This window comes from Haliotis cracherodii, unplaced genomic scaffold (assembly GCF_022045235.1).
Source record: "Haliotis cracherodii isolate W230 unplaced genomic scaffold, xgHalCrac1.p SCAF_11, whole genome shotgun sequence".
Classification (NCBI taxonomy): Eukaryota; Metazoa; Mollusca; class Gastropoda; order Lepetellida; family Haliotidae; genus Haliotis; species Haliotis cracherodii.
The window spans coordinates 42,449,118-42,467,247 of NW_027266266.1; the positions used below are offsets into that span (position 1 = coordinate 42,449,118).

At 42.2% G+C, this 18,130-nt stretch overlaps 1 protein-coding gene across 7 annotated transcripts in view; it reads left to right on the forward strand.

The window, feature by feature from the left end:
- The window catches only part of LOC139456522 (septin-4-like), a 119,588-nt gene extending 114,297 nt beyond the window's left edge, over window positions 1–5,291 (forward strand). For all 7 annotated transcript variants that reach the window (XM_071238285.1, XM_071238284.1, XM_071238290.1 and 4 more), the window contains 2 exons: window positions 610–688; window positions 1,787–5,291. In XM_071238285.1, coding sequence (XP_071094386.1) covers window positions 610–688; window positions 1,787–1,879 — 172 coding nt within the window. In that variant the 3' untranslated portion in view covers window positions 1,880–5,291. The remainder of the gene's footprint in view (window positions 1–609; window positions 689–1,786) is intronic.
- The last annotated feature ends 12,839 nt before the right edge of the window (window positions 5,292–18,130 follow it).

An 18,130-nucleotide genomic window follows, 5' to 3' on the forward strand; every position in this document is an offset into this window, starting at 1 on the left:
CTCACTCACTTACTCCATCAACCCCCTCTGTAGTCTAGTGGTAGAGCGTCCACCCAGAGTGGAAGGTTCAGGGTTCGATCCCCAGCTGCATCATACCAAAAGACGTTAAAAGATGGTACCTATTGTTACCCTGCCTGGCACTCGGCATTAAGGGGCTAAAACAAGGACTGGTCGGCTCGGAATCAGTATACTGTGTCTGAGTGGGGTATTCATGTTAAACTGCGGTATCTCAGTGGGCTAGCACTATAAATCGGCATCAGTCCTGACTACTACAAGCACGTCGCTATATAAGTGCAATAATCTTGGCCGTGACATTAAACCCCATTTCACCTGACCTCACTTACTCCATCATATAATGGACTCATTTCAACTCAAGGCACTTTGACTAACCTCTCAAAAAAGAAGTTTTGTAAGTGAAGTATATACAGTAAGATCCTATTCATTAGTTTGGACGTGGTAAATCTGAAAGTCTTTAATTCTTCCTTGTTAATCTGGAAATGTGGTTTTCAGACAACTTAAGTGAGATAGTTTGTGGGTGAATGTTGTTTCTAATTACTTATTAGATTAGTTTTAGTATGTGCAGTTTGTATTTTTGTTATTTTCCCCCAGCAAACTTAAGAGAGATTCCAGTCCCAACTTTGAAGCCATCATGGATGCAGACAAACTGTTGGAGCAGAAGGATGCTGAGGTCAGTAGTCTCCTCACTTTGAACAACAAAGTTAACATGTTACACTTTGTCTGTCTGGACTGTCAGTACAAAGTATACACATGCTGTGTGTAAGAACTTCTTTAATATAGTATATATACTGTTGTAGCCATGTTTCAGTATCGATCCTTGTACCATTGTCTGTCTGGAATGTCATTGTCTGACACTGAACTTTAACAATGCTCTTCGGGTCTGTCTGAGTTTGTCTGACACTGATTAGGTGTAACAATGTCTCTGATTGTCTGAGTTTATGGAGGTCTATAGGACAACATAACTACTGTAAACCTGGAAATTAATGTGTCTCCAAATTAATATCACTGCTAACCCCATGCCATAAATACAACTCAATGTCAATGCGACTCTCCTGCCCCGTCCCTAGTGGAATGATACATATCCTTACCTTCATCCAATCAAACAGCAAATAGCACTGATTATTAGCACTGAGTAAAACACTTCTGGAATAACAATAAACAGTGTTTTCCTGAAAGCAATGCACGGTTTATATGTTTACTCTGTTGACTGGCATGAAGGAAGTTCAAAGGCAATTAAATAATTCAACCAACAGTTGATTCGTATGAGGAGAAGGTGTCAAAAAGCTTGACACGAGTGGGTAGAACTCTTGACCCCAGCAGAAATAACGCACTGGATGCCCATTGTGTAATTCCTATTCTTTAAATCACATTGCTATATACTTTTGCAACTGTTGCTCAATAAAAAGTGTTTGTGTTTATTTTTAAATTGGTATTTCCGCTATCCATAGTGTGCAGTGAGGCACGTCTTATTGTTGATATTCATTTGGAGAGATAAATGCAAAGTTAATTAATACGAGCAAAGACCACTCACATTTTTCGCATTTAATTCACGCTTGCGTTAATTTCAAGATTTACAGTACTGGTATGTATCCATGTATGAATGATCAGACAAAACGTCTGGTGCTGTCACGAGTGTTTTGTCAGGCTGATAGTGGCACAACATCACAGCAACCAAACTATAATTTTCTAATTTTCCAACGAGTTGGGTGCGAGTGTGTCTGTTGGTATGTGTGATTATTTGTTACACACATGAATTTCTCGTCTTCAGATTCAACGAATGCAGGCGATGCTGGCAAAGATGCAGCAACAATTACAACAAGGGCAAAAGGAACAAAAAGTGAACGGGTTGGGTAAACTCTGAGAGCACAGTTCTATAAATAGATTGAGTCATGTGATTAGCATGTGATCAGCTGCTGCTGACAACATGAGAGTTACGGAACTCTCATTCTAAGCTGAGGGAGATGAGCCAAGAATTACACAAGGCTGACGAATGATAGTCACGTGATCACGACTGTGAGTAGACTCCCACACAGAAGGTCAAGGCCGTTCCTCACCCTCCCTTAATTTCCTCAGACGCAAGACTTTTTCACCAGTAATAAAGACTTGACAATATAATTGACATCAATCTTAACTCTAGGTTCATAAATATACTTTAAGATTTTATCCCTGTAGAATCAATATGGCCGTTAGGACCTTCTGAGGGGAGATAACTCTCACAGAACTGGTCACGTGATCGTAGAGGTGGGATATTTATCCCACGCCTGCGTACCTACTGATGCAAACTATTTTGAAGGAGGAACTACATTCTCAAGTCACAAGTGTAAATCAGGGACTCCGTAGTTGGTGTCACATAATTGTTGTTGTCCACCATCTTTCTTCATTCAGCACTGGTCAAGGTCATTACTCAGTTATCTCCCTTTCCAATATTGCCATGCTTTACACAAACTCACTTTTGCCCTTCCCATGAAGTTAATGACTTCAATCTTATTCACATCAGGGTATATAATGCTTGAATTCCTTGCAGAATGACCATGATTCCTCTAAAATAAAATAAAAATACAATTTATTTTTTGAGAATTTGGAAAATCAAAACTTTTGATTTGTATTCAAATGATTTGATTCCAATACTTAATTGTCAAATTTGCAAGTCTGTTATAGGAAAGGTTATTTTTAGAGGAATTATGATATAAAAAAAGACTGTCAATCTTTTCGCAATAAATGGACCAACGGTTATATGCAAAGGGAGGTAACTGAGGGAGCGTATGTTTTCAGCTTGGATGTACATTGCGTATTGTAAAGGTATGAATCAGATTTGTTATTGCAGTCATCAGTGAGAGATTATCAGGCATCAGTTACTATGTACTACATTTCCTCTGCTTCTCAACATTCAAAACATGATTACTTACAAAATAAGATGAATGATCAATCACCTGAGTGTCCAATTCGGTCAAGCAATAATTGCAAAATAAAATATTTGTTTATTAAAACTTTATCTTTTGATGGCAAAATATTTACATTCATTTTGTTTGGAAGCAACTAAATAAATATTTAAAAAAAACGTGTTCAATATTTTGTCTTGGTATTCCCTAAATTGTCATCTTCTGATTGTCAGTAATAATTAATTATAGTCTGATATTTAGAACGGAACTATACATGCTCTTTAGACGAAATGAAAGAATGTTTTTGAAGAATAAATGCTTTTTTGCAAAGATTCATTATTTTCTCAAAAACTGTTAAATGTTGATAATTAAAAAAAGAATGTTTGTTAATCGGATATGTTTTCACAGGATGTACTTTTGTACTGGATTTGTTTGACATTTATGAATGAAATAGACAAACGTGTGTGGTATGCTTGAACGGACATGGCATGTAAATATATATATTTGCAAAGAGCTTTTTTCACTGTAAATTGCTATGTATTTCAATATTTCCTTGTCCATCTTTTCAAACTAAATCTTCTAATAAAATGAATATTCATGATGGTATATATGGATATTTTACATTTTTAGCTTGATTTCAACTGGAACACCTCGTTACATTTATCAACTCACCTTTTCTTAAATATTTCATTCTTATATTAGATGATAATTAATTTTGTCATAAATAACATATTATAAATTATTTATTTTGAAAGTATGTAGAAATATTACTTTTTATTTACATGTATTAGTAGTATTATATTTATTTATAGGTTATTGTGTTATCTTTAGACGGAAGCATACCTGTAAACATATTATGTGTGAGCATACGATTATCTTGCTCTGTGCAGAGTAATACTGAATGGGTCTACTGTCTATTTAATACAAACTGTGCCACACGTATCAAGTCTTGTACTATGTGATACCCCATGAAGATCTGGGTTAGAATTGGTCTTCAGCAACCTGTGCTTGTCGTAAGATGTGACTAAAGGATTGGGTGGTCAGGCTTGCTGACATGGTGATACATGTCATCGTATACCAATTGATCGATGTTTATGATGTCAATCACTGGATTGTCTGTGGATTATTTAAGCAGGAATATTGCTGAGTGTGGCATTTTAGAAATAAACAAACAAACTATGTGAAAACAGTCCATGAACAGAAATGAATTGTTTTCATCATTAAGGAAAATTACTCTGCAAGGACAATATACTTTTAGAGCAATATTAGTTCTGTGAATGTGAGGATTGTCCTGATAGTTTCGGAAGAGTTATCTTTCCTTGCCCTAACTACCTACCTACCCATCTTCTGACGAGTTGGAACCCAAACTACAAATGGAAAAAAAGTCCTATAATCCTGAATACAAAAAAATACACTCCAACATGATTGAATATGCAATAATATGTTTTGATAAAATTAATTTTGTACAATTTCATCGGAAAAAAACATCTGACATGGAGATTTGAATATTTTATTTATCACAATGTTTCAAAAATCAAAGAGATGTGGGATAGTGTTGTGGATGATGCGCTTTCCTTCTCTATCATTTGAGTCTATTCTGCTCAAGTATAATTTCTTGAAATAATGTTGTCCTGTTGTCATGGCAATATTACTGAAACCAGCAATCAGTGTAACTTAGTCAACATTGTTACTGTCAAGAAATCTTATATTACAATAATTTTTAATAATTCAGACGTTTTTCATGGTTTTTTGTTTGGATTATTTTTAGAAAACAAACATGAATGGAAAGTGGACCCAAACATACAGCAAAGTCACTGCCATCAAATGGGATGCAATAAATCATACAAAACCAATAATCGTTTTTACTCTGTCTGTAACTGATGACTTCAGACTGATAACACAGCCCTCATGCAAGGCATTCCTAAGGCAAGGGAGATAACTGACTCTAAAAGTCCAGTTTCCACAGGACTTTTAAAGTTAGTTAACTACCTTGCCTTGGGAAGATGCATACAAGGAGTGTCATGGAAACATGAAAAAACATGGCAGGGTGAATATTGGCTATCTTTCTGACATTTAAATACATGGAAGTCATTAAAAGCAATTGTAAGGATTCAGAGAGAACAAAACTGTGCTCTGTTATTGTGAGTTCAAGTTAAAGATGATTATGTTTATTTTCTTTTTGAATTTTGAAAATAAATATTTTGAAGACTGAATTTATGTTGAGATACTAATGTGAAAAACTTTCTAAATGTTTTGTATTTGTTGAATCTGATGTAGATTTGCTGTAGAGTTAATGATTGACACGCTCAGAGCGTTGAATGTACTTTGTACTCTTGTTGTCATATCTTGTGCTGTGTGTTATAATCATCTGTCAATAAACATGGTAAAATAGCACACTGAGTTTTGTTTCTATTTCTTTATTGAAAATACATGGACATGGGTTTTATTATTATCTTAGTCCATCTGTCTGTCTGTCTGTCTGTCTGTCTGTCTGTCTGCCTGCCTGCCTGCCCGCCCGCCCGCCCGTCCGTCCGTCCGCCTGCCTGCCTGTCTGCCTGTCCGTCTGTCCGTCTGTCCGCCTGTCTGCCTGCCTGTCTGCCTGCCTGTCTGTCTGTCTGTCTGTCTGTCTGCCTGTCTGTCTATCCGTCCGTCTGCCTGCCTGTCTGTCTGTCTGTCTGTCTGCCTGCCTGTCTGTCTGTCTGTCTGCCTGTCTGTCTGGGCCGTCGGGAAGCCTAGTGGTTAAAGCGTTTGCTCGTCAGCCGAAGACCCGTCATAGGTTCAATGTGTGAAGCCCATCATAGGTACAATGTGTGAAGCCCATCATAGGTACAATGTGTGAAGCCCATCATAGGTACAATGTGTGAAGCCCATCATAGGTACAATGTGTGAAGCCCATCATAGGTACAATGTGTGAAGCCCATCATAGGTACAATGTGTGAAGCCCATCATAGGTACAATGTGTGAAGCCCATCATAGGTACAGTGTGTGAAGCCCATCATAGGTTCAATGTGTGAAGCCCATCATAGGTACAATGTGTGAAGCCCATCATAGGTACAATGTGTGAAGCCCATCATAGGTTCAATGTGTGAAGCCCATCATAGGTACAATGTGTGAAGCCCATCATAGGTTCAATGTGTGAAGCCCATCATAGGTACAATGTGTGAAGCCCATCATAGGTTCAATGTGTGAAGCCCATCATAGGTACAATGTGTGAAGCCCATCATAGGTACAATGTGTGAAGCCCATCATAGGTACAGTGTGTGAAGCCCATCATAGGTTCAATGTGTGAAGCCCATCATAGGTACAATGTGTGAAGCCCATCATAGGTACAATGTGTGAAGCCCATCATAGGTTCAATGTGTGAAGCCCATCATAGGTACAATGTGTGAAGCCCATCATAGGTACAATGTGTGAAGCCCATCATAGGTACAATGTGTGAAGCCCATCATAGGTACAATGTGTGAAGTCCATCATAGGTACAATGTGTGAAGCCCATCATAGGTACAATGTGTGAAGTCCATCATAGGTACAATGTGTGAAGCCCATCATAGGTACAATGTGTGAAGCCCATCATAGGTTCAGTGTGTGAAGCCCATCATAGGTACAATGTGTGAAGCCCATCATAGGTTCAATGTGTGAAGCCCATCATAGGTTCAGTGTGTGAAGCCCATCATAGGTTCAATGTGTGAAGCCCATGATAGGTACAGTGTGTGAAGCCCATCATAGGTACAATGTGTGAAGCCCATCATAGGTTCAGTGTGTGAAGCCCATCATAGGTACAGTGTGTGAAGCCCATCATAGGTTCAATGTGTGAAGCCCATCATAGGTACAGTGTGTGAAGCCCATCATGGGTACAATGTGTGAAGCCCATCATAGGTTCAGTGTGTGAAGCCCATCATAGGTTCAGTGTGTGAAGCCCATCATAGGTACAATGTGTGAAGCCCATCATAGGTACAATGTGTGAAGCCCATCATAGGTTCAGTGTGTGAAGCCCATCATAGGTTCAGTGTGTGAAGCCCATCATAGGTACAATGTGTGAAGCCCATCATAGGGACAATGTGTGAAGCCCATCATAGGTACAGTGTGTGAAGCCCATCATAGGTACAATGTGTGAAGCCCATCATAGGTACAATGTGTGAAGCCCATCATAGGTTCAGTGTGTGAAGCCCATCATAGGTACAATGTGTGAAGCTCATCATAGGTACAATGTGTGAAGCCCATCATAGGTACAATGTGTGAAGCCCATCATAGGTACAATGTGTGAAGCCCATCATAGGTACAATGTGTGAAGCCCATCATAGGTACAATGTGTGAAGCCCATCATAGGTTCAATGTGTGAAGTCCATCATAGGTTCAGTGTGTGAAGCCCATCATAGGTTCAGTGTGTGAAGCCCATCATAGGTTCAGTGTGTGAAGCCCATCATAGGTACAATGTGTGAAGCCCATCATAGGTACAATGTGTGAAGCCCATCATAGGTACAATGTGTGAAGCCCATCATAGGTACAATGTGTGAAGCCCATCATAGGTACAATGTGTGAAGCCCATGATAGGGACAATGTGTGAAGCCCATCATAGGTACAATGTGTGAAGCCCATCATAGGTACAATGTGTGAAGCCCATCATAGGTTCAATGTGTGAAGCCCATCATAGGTACAGTGTGTGAAGCCCATCATAGGTTCAGTGTGTGAAGCCCATCATAGGTACAAAGTGTGAAGCCCATCATAGGTACAATGTGTGAAGCCCATCATAGGTACAATGTGTGAAGCCCATCATAGGTTCAGTGTGTGAAGCCCATCATAGGTTCAATGTGTGAAGCCCATCATAGGTACAATGTGTGAAGCCCATCATAGGTACAATGTGTGAAGCCCATCATAGGTACAATGTGTGAAGCCCATCATAGGTTCAATGTGTGAAGCCCATCATAGGTACAATGTGTGAAGCCCATCATAGGTTCAATGTGTGAAGCCCATCATAGGTTCAATGTGTGAAGCCCATCATAGGTACAGTGTGTGAAGCCCATCATAGGTACGATGTGTGAAGCCCATCATAGGTACAATGTGTGAAGCCCATCATAGGTACAATGTGTGAAGCCCATCATAGGTTCAATGTGTGAAGCCCATCATAGGTACAGTGTGTGAAGCCCATCATAGGTACAGTGTGTGAAGCCCATCATAGGTACAATGTGTGAAGCCCATCATAGGTTCAATGTGTGAAGCCCATCATAGGTACAATGTGTGAAGCCCATCATAGGTACAGTGTGTGAAGCCCATCATAGGTTCAATGTGTGAAGCCCATCACAGGTTCAATGTGTGAAGCCCATCATAGGTACAGTGTGTGAAGCCCATCATAGGTACAATGAAGCCCATCATAGGTTCAATGTGTGAAGCCCATCATAGGTTCAGTGTGTGAAGCCCATCATAGGTTCAATGTGTGAAGCCCATCATAGGTACAGTGTGTGAAGCCCATCATAGGTTCAATGTGTGAAGCCCATCATAGGTTCAATGTGTGAAGCCCATCATAGGTACAATGTGTGAAGCCCATCATAGGTACAATGTGTGAAGCCCATCATAGGTTCAATGTGTGAAGCCCATCATAGGTACAATGTGTGAAGCCCATCATAGGTTCAATGTGTGAAGCCCATCATAGGTACAATGTGTGAAGCCCATCATAGGTACAATGTGTGAAGCCCATCATAGGTACAATGTGTGAAGCCCATCATAGGTACAGTGTGTGAAGCCCATCATAGGTTCAATGTGTGAAGCCCATCATAGGTACAATGTGTGAAGCCCATCATAGGTACAATGTGTGAAGCCCATCATAGGTACAATGTGTGAAGCCCATCATAGGTTCAATGTGTGAAGCCCATCATAGGTACAATGTGTGAAGCCCATCATAGGTACAATGTGTGAAGCCCATCATAGGTACAATGTGTGAAGCCCATCATAGGTACAGTGTGTGAAGCCCATCATAGGTACAATGTGTGAAGCCCATCATAGGTACAGTGTGTGAAGTCCATCACAGGTTCAATGTGTGAAGCCCATCATAGGTACAATGTGTGAAGCCCATCATAGGTTCAATGTGTGAAGCCCATCATAGGTACAGTGCGTGAAGCCCATCATAGGTACAATGTGTGAAGCCCATCATAGGTTCAATGTGTGAAGCCCATCATAGGTACAATGTGTGAAGCCCATCATAGGTACAATGTGTGAAGCCCATCATAGGTACAGTGTGTGAAGCCCATCATAGGTACAATGTGTGAAGCCCATCATAGGTTCAATGTGTGAAGCCCATCATAGGTACAGTGTGTGAAGCCCATCATAGGTTCAGTGTGTGAAGCCCATCATAGGTTCAATGAAGCCCATCATATGTACAATGTGTGAAGCCCATCATAGGTACAATGTGTGAAGCCCATCATAGGTACAATGTGTGAAGCCCATCATAGGTACAATGTGTGAAGCCCATCATAGGTACAATGTGTGAAGCCCATCATAGGTACAATGTGTGAAGCCCATCATAGGTACAATGTGTGAAGCCCATCATAGGTTCGATCTATGAAGCCCATCATAGGTACAATGTGTGAAGCCCATCATAGGTACAATGTGTGAAGCCCATCATAGGTACAATGTGTGAAGCCCATCATAGGTACGATGTGTGAAGCCCATCATAGGTACAATGTGTGAAGCCCATCTTAGGTACAATGTGTGAAGCCCATCATAGGTACAATGTGTGAAGCCCATCATAGGTACAATGTGTGAAGCCCATCATAGGTACAATGTGTGAAGCCCATCAAAGGTTCGGTGTGTGAAGCCCATCATAGGTACAATGTGTGAAGCCCATCATAGGTACAGTGTGTGAAGCCCATCATAGGTACAATGTGTGAAGCCCATCATAGGTTCAATGTGTGAAGCCCATCATAGGTTCAATGTGTGAAGCCCATTATAGGTACAATGTGTGAAGCCCATCATAGGTACAATGTGTGAAGCCCATCATAGGTACAATGTGTGAAGCCCATCATAGGTACAATGTGTGAAGCCCATCATAGGTACAATGTGTGAAGCCCATCATAGGTACAATGTGTGAAGCCCATCAAAGGTTCGGTGTGTGAAGCCCATCATAGGTACAATGTGTGAAGCCCATCATAGGTACAGTGTGTGAAGCCCATCATAGGTACAATGTGTGAAGCCCATCATAGGTTCAATGTGTGAAGCCCATCATAGGTTCAATGTGTGAAGCCCATCATAGGTACAATGTGTGAAGCCCATCATAGGTACAATGTGTGAAGCCCATCATAGGTACAATGTGTGAAGCCCATCATAGGTACAATGTGTGAAGCCCATCATAGGTTCAATGTGTGAAGCCCATCATAGGTTCAATGTGTGAAGCCCATCATAGGTACAATGTGTGAAGCCCATCATAGGTACAATGTGTGAAGCCCATCAAAGGTTCGGTGTGTGAAGCCCATCATAGGTACAATGTGTGAAGCCCATCATAGGTACAGTGTGTGAAGCCCATCATAGGTACAATGTGTGAAGCCCATCATAGGTTCAATGTGTGAAGCCCATCATAGGTTCAATGTGTGAAGCCCATCATAGGTACAATGTGTGAAGCCCATCATAGGTACAATGTGTGAAGCCCATCATAGGTTCAATGTGTGAAGCCCATCATAGGTACAATGTGTGAAGCCCATCATAGGTACAATGTGTGAAGTCCATCATAGGTTCAATGTGTGAAGCCCATCATAGGTACAGTGTGTGAAGCCCATCATAGGTTCAATGTGTGAAGCCCATCATAGGTACAATGTGTGAAGCCCATCATAGGTACAATGTGTGAAGCCCATCATAGGTACAATGTGTGAAGCCCATCATAGGTACAATGTGTGAAGCCCATCATAGGTACAATGTGTGAAGCCCATCATAAGTACAAAATGTGAAGCCCATCAAAGGTTCGGTGTGTGAAGCCCATCATAGGTACAATGTGTGAAGCCCATCATAGGTACAGTGTGTGAAGCCCATCATAGGTACAATGTGTGAAGCCCATCATAGGTTCAATGTGTGAAGCCCATCATAGGTTCAATGTGTGAAGCCCATCATAGGTACAATGTGTGAAGCCCATCATAGGTACAATGTGTGAAGCCCATCATAGGTACAATGTGTGAAGCCCATCATAGGTACAATGTGTGAAGCCCATCATAGGTTCAATGTGTGAAGCCCATCATAGGTTCAATGTGTGAAGCCCATCATAGGTACAATGTGTGAAGCCCATCATAGGTACAATGTGTGAAGCCCATCATAGGTTCAATGTGTGAAGCCCATCATAGGTACAATGTGTGAAGCCCATCATAGGTACAATGTGTGAAGCCCATCATAGGTACAATGTGTGAAGCCCATCATAGGTACAATGTGTGAAGCCCATCATAGGTACAATGTGTGAAGCCCATCATAGGTACAATGTGTGAAGCCCATCATAGGTACAATGTGTGAAGCCCATCATAGGTTCAGTGTGTGAAGCCCATCATAGGTTCAATGTGTGAAGCCCATCATAGGTTCAATGTGTGAAGCCCATCACAGGTACAATGTGTGAAGCCCATCACAGGTACAATGTGTGAAGCCCATCATAGGTACAATGTGTGAAGCCCATCATAGGTTCAATGTGTGAAGCCCATCATAGGTACAATGTGTGAAGCCCATCATAGGTACAATGTGTGAAGTCCATCATAGGTACAATGTGTGAAGCCCATCATAGGTACAATGTGTGAAGCCCATCATAGGTACAGTGTGTGAAGCCCATCATAGGTACAATGTGTGAAGCCCATCATAGGTACAATGTGTGAAGCCCATCATAGGTACAATGTGTGAAGCCCATCATAGGTACAATGTGTGAAGCCCATCATAGGTACAATGTGTGAAGCCCATCATAGGTACAATGTGTGAAGCCCATCATAGGTACAATGTGTGAAGCCCATCATAGGTACAATGTGTGAAGCCCATCATAGGTTCAATGAAGCCCATCATAGGTACAATGTGTGAAGCCCATCATAGGTACAGTGTGTGAAGCCCATCATAGGTACAATGTGTGAAGCCCATCATAGGTTCAATGTGTGAAGCCCATCATAGGTACAATGTGTGAAGCCCATCATAGGTACAATGTGTGAAGCCCATCATAGGTTCAGTGTGTGAAGCCCATCATAGGTTCAATGTGTGAAGCCCATCATAGGTTCAGTGTGTGAAGCCCATCATAGGTTCAGTGTGTGAAGCCCATCATAGGTACAATGTGTGAAGCCCATCATAGGTACAATGTGTGAAGCCCATCATAGGTTCAGTGTGTGAAGCCCATCATAGGTTCAATGTGTGAAGCCCATCATAGGTTCAGTGTGTGAAGCCCATCATAGGTTCAGTGTGTGAAGCCCATCATAGGTACAATGTGTGAAGCCCATCACAGGTACAATGTGTGAAGCCCATCACAGGTACAATGTGTGAAGCCCATCATAGGTACAATGTGTGAAGCCCATCATAGGTACAATGTGTGAAGCCCATCATAGGTACAATGTGTGAAGCCCATCATAGGTACAATGTGTGAAGCCCATCATAGGTACAGTGTGTGAAGCCCATCATAGGTACAGTGTGTGAAGCCCATCATAGGTACAATGTGTGAAGCCCATCATAGGTACAGTGTGTGAAGCCCATCATAGGTACAATGTGTGAAGCCCATCATAGGTACAATGTGTGAAGCCCATCATAGGTTCAGTGTGTGAAGCCCATCATAGGTACAGTGTGTGAAGCCCATCATAGGTTCAGTGTGTGAAGCCCATCATAGGTACAATGTGTGAAGCCCATCATAGGTACAATGTGTGAAGCCCATCATAGGTACAATGTGTGAAGCCCATCATAGGTACAATGTGTGAAGCCCATCATAGGTACAATGTGTGAAGCCCATCATAGGTTCAGTGTGTGAAGCCCATCATAGGTACAGTGTGTGAAGCCCATCATAGGTTCAGTGTGTGAAGCCCATCATAGGTACAATGTGTGAAGCCCATCATAGGTACAATGTGTGAAGCCCATCATAGGTACAATGTGTGAAGCCCATCATAGGTACAATGTGTGAAGCCCATCATAGGTACAATGTGTGAAGCCCATCATAGGTACAGTGTGTGAAGCCCATCATAGGTACAGTGTGTGAAGTCCATCATAGGTACAATGTGTGAAGCCCATCATAGGTACAATGTGTGAAGCCCATCACAGGTACAATGTGTGAAGCCCATCATAGGTACAGTGTGTGAAGCCCATCATAGGTACAATGTGTGAAGCCCATCATAGGTACAGTGTGTGAAGCCCATCATAGGTACAATGTGTGAAGCCCATCATAGGTACAATGTGTGAAGCCCATCATAGGTACAGTGTGTGAAGCCCATCATAGGTACAATGTGTGAAGCCCATCATAGGTACAGTGTGTGAAGCCCATCATAGGTACAATGTGTGAAGCCCATCATAGGTACAGTGTGTGAAGCCCATCATAGGTTCAATGTGTGAAGCCCATCATAGGTACAGTGTGTGAAGCCCATCATAGGTACAATGTGTGAAGCCCATCATAGGTACAATGTGTGAAGCCCATCATAGGTACAGTGTGTGAAGCCCATCATAGGTTCAGTGTGTGAAGCCCATCATAGGTACAATGTGTGAAGCCCATCATAGGTTCAATGTGTGAAGCCCATCATAGGTACAATGTGTGAAGCCCATCATAGGTACAATGTGTGAAGCCCATCATAGGTTCAGTGTGTGAAGCCCATCATAGGTACAATGTGTGAAGCCCATCATAGGTTCAATGTGTGAAGCCCATCATAGGTACAATGTGTGAAGCCCATCATAGGTACAATGTGTGAAGCCCATCATAGGTACAATGTGTGAAGCCCATCATAGGTTCAGTGTGTGAAGCCCATCATAGGTACAATGTGTGAAGCCCATCATAGGTACAATGTGTGAAGCCCATCATAGGTACAATGTGTGAAGCCCATCATAGGTACAATGTGTGAAGCCCATCATAGGTTCAGTGTGTGAAGCCCATCATAGGTTCAATGTGTGAAGCCCATCATAGGTTCAATGTGTGAAGCCCATCATAGGTACAATGTGTGAAGCCCATCATAGGTACAATGTGTGAAGCCCATCATAGGTTCAATGTGTGAAGCCCATCATAGGTACAATGTGTGAAGCCCATCATAGGTACAATGTGTGAAGCCCATCATAGGTTCAATGTGTGAAGCCCATCATAGGTACAATGTGTGAAGCCCATCATAGGTACAGTGTGTGAAGCCCATCATAGGTACAATGTGTGCAGCCCATCATAGGTACAATGTGTGAAGCCCATCATAGGTACAGTGTGTGAAGCCCATCATAGGTTCAATGTGTGAAGCCCATCATAGGTTCAATGTGTGAAGCCCATCATAGGTACAATGTGTGAAGCCCATCATAGGTACAATGTGTGAAGCCCATCATAGGTACAGTGTGTGAAGCCCATCATAGGTACAATGTGTGAAGCCCATCATAGGTACAGTGTGTGAAGCCCATCATAGGTACAATGTGTGAAGCCCATCATAGGTTCAATGTGTGAAGCCCATCATAGGTACAATGTGTGAAGCCCATCATAGGTACAATGTGTGAAGCCCATCATAGGTACAGTGTGTGAAGCCCATCATAGGTACAGTGTGTGAAGCCCATCATAGGTTCAATGTGTGAAGCCCATCATAGGTACAATGTGTGAAGCCCATCATAGGTACAATGTGTGAAGCCCATCATAGGTACAATGTGTGAAGCCCATCATAGGTACAATGTGTGAAGCCCATCATAGGTACAATGTGTGAAGCCCATCATAGGTACAATGTGTGAAGCCCATCATAGGTACAGTGTGTGAAGCCCATCATAGGTTCAGTGTGTGAAGCCCATCATAGGTTCAATGTGTGAAGCCCATCATAGGTACAATGTGTGAAGCCCATCATAGGTACAATGTGTGAAGCCCATCATAGGTTCAATGAAGCCCATCATAGGTACAATGTGTGAAGCCCATCATAGGTACAATGTGTGAAGCCCATCATAGGTACAGTGTGTGAAGCCCATCATAGGTACAATGTGTGAAGTCCATCATAGGTACAGTGTGTGAAGCCCATCATAGGTACAGTGTGTGAAGCCCATCACAGGTACAATGTGTGAAGCCCATCATAGGTAGAGTGTGTGAAGCCCATCACAGGTACAATGTGTGAAGTCCATCATAGGTACAATGTGTGAAGCCCATCATAGGTACAGTGTGTGAAGCCCATCACAGGTACAATGTGTGAAGCCCATCATAGGTACAGTGTGTGAAGCCCATCATAGGTACAATGTGTGAAGCCCATCATAGGTACAGTGTGTGAAGCCCATCATAGGTACAATGTGTGAAGCCCATCATAGGTTCAATGTGTGAAGCCCATCATAGGTACAATGTGTGAAGCCCATCATAGGTACAATGTGTGAAGCCCATCATAGGTACAATGTGTGAAGCCCATCATAGGTACAATGTGTGAAGCCCATCATAGGTTCAATGTGTGAAGCCCATCATAGGTACAGTGTGTGAAGCCCATCATAGGTACAATGTGTGAAGCCCATCATAGGTTCAATGTGTGAAGCCCATCATAGGTACAATGTGTGAAGCCCATCATAGGTACAATGTGTGAAGCCCATCATAGGTACAATGTGTGAAGCCCATCATAGGTACAATGTGTGAAGCCCATCATAGGTACAGTGTGTGAAGCCCATCATAGGTACAATGTGTGAAGCCCATCATAGGTACAGTGTGTGAAGCCCATCATAGGTACAATGTGTGAAGCCCATCATAGGTACAGTGTGTGAAGCCCATCATAGGTACAATGTGTGAAGCCCATCATAGGTACAATGTGTGAAGCCCATCATAGGTACAATGTGTGAAGCCCATCATAGGTACAGTGTGTGAAGCCCATCATAGGTTCAATGTGTGAAGCCCATCATAGGTTCAATGTGTGAAGCCCATCATAGGTAAATGTGTGAAGCCCATCATAGGTACAATGTGTGAAGCCCATCATAGGTACAGTGTGTGAAGCCCATCATAGGTACAGTGTGTGAAGCCCATCATAGGTTCAATGTGTGAAGCCCATCATAGGTACAATGTGTGAAGCCCATCATAGGTACAATGTGTGAAGCCCATCATAGGTACAATGTGTGAAGCCCATGATAGGTACAATGTGTGAAGCCCATCATAGGTACAATGTGTGAAGCCCATCATAGGTTCAATGTGTGAAGCCCATCATAGGTACAATGTGTGAAGCCCATCATAGGTACAATGTGTGAAGCCCATCATAGGTACAATGTGTGAAGCCCATCATAGGTTCAATGTGTGAAGCCCATCATAGGTACAATGTGTGAAGCCCATCATAGGTACAATGTGTGAAGCCCATCATAGGTACAGTGTGTGAAGCCCATCATAGGTACGATGTGTGAAGCCCATCATAGGTACAATGTGTGAAGCCCATCATAGGTACAATGTGTGAAGCCCATCATAGGTACAGTGTGTGAAGCCCATCATATGTACGATGTGTGAAGCCCATCATAGGTACAGTGTGTGAAGCCCATTTCTGGTGTCTCCCGCCATGATATTGCTGGGATATTGTTAAAAGCGTGTAAAACCATACTCACCGACTCACTCACTCACTCACTGTCTGCCATCTCTCTGTCTGTCTGTCGTCTGCATGAATTCCAATTGCAAATGATAATAAAGGCTGTCAGAAAAATTGTTCTCAAGTTGTGTCTCAATGGAAAAAATGCACACATAAGAGTGAGTGAGTATTGTTTAACGCCACACTCAGCAATATTCCAGCTGTATGACTACCGGTATGAAATGGAGGTCTGTAAATAATCGAGTCTGAACCAGACAATGCCGTGATTGACATCATGAGCAAGCCTGACCACCACAACTCGATCAAGCCTAGTCGATTTTTACAGCAAGCATGGGTTGCTGATTGAGTGGGTGGGTGGGTGAGTGAGTGAGTGAGTTCTTAGATGCCTACCACTTCTGTGAAACTCAGGAGCATGAATATGTTGAAGACCCAACAATGATTATAAATAATCAGTGTGAATCTGGGATTTGAACCCACCATCATTGGACAACTAAAAGTAATGAATACTTCCTGAAGAATTTATGTAAATTTAACCTCTGTACATTTGACATGATTACCATTGTCATCACTTTCTACAAACGTTAGACCCATGAAGATCCGGATCAGAATAGGTCTTCAGCAACCCATGTTTGCCGTAAAAGGCGACCATGTTTGTCGTAAAAGGTGGACTAACGACTAACGGGATCGGGTGGTCAGACTTGGTTGATGCATGTCATCGTATCCCAATTACGTGGATCGATGCTCATAATATCATTCACTTGATTGCCTGGTCCAGACTCGATTATTTACAGACTGCCGTCATATAGCTGTAACATTGCTGAGAGAGGCATTAAACAACAAACAAAACAAACAAATCTATAATTGGACTGGGTCACGTACTCCTTAAGGGGAAACAGTATCCTGCTTTTAGTCAGCTGCATTGTAGACAAACTGCACTGTAGACAACAGGGCAGAGACGCGTCCAAATTTACTACCCGGGTACCCAACCCCCTATTACCCTACCCTACCCGGTACCCGCTGTAGATCTCAAGAGATGGGTACAAAATGTCCGATTGGGCATAGTTTAACCGTAGTCTTGGCAAAATATATTTAGACACAGGTATAAAATGATCTGGTCATGCATACACAGAAGCTGACTGAAGCTTTGTCTTTATTCAAACATAGAGAACTCAGAAGGAATGTGTGCATAGTCTGAAACAAATGCAAACATTAGTGACTTGTAGTGTAACCATAGAGTTCCAGATATTTTTTGTCATTAAACAATGTCGTATCATGTGACTAACCACGGGTCTGAGTATTCCTGTGGGTGTCCATGGTCCTTTTCAGTACCCGAGTTACCCTTCCAAACCCAAGTAGACAATAAGAAGCGGAACCCTGGTCAGGCTAGTTGAATTTATCTTAAGTCTACCTTAGTGAGTGAGTATGGTTTTACGCTGCTTTTAGCAATATTCCAGCAATATCACGGCGGGGGATACCAGAAATGGGTTTCACACATTGTACCCATGTCGGGAATCGAACCCGGGTCTTCAGCGTGACGAGCTAACGCTTTAACCACTAGGC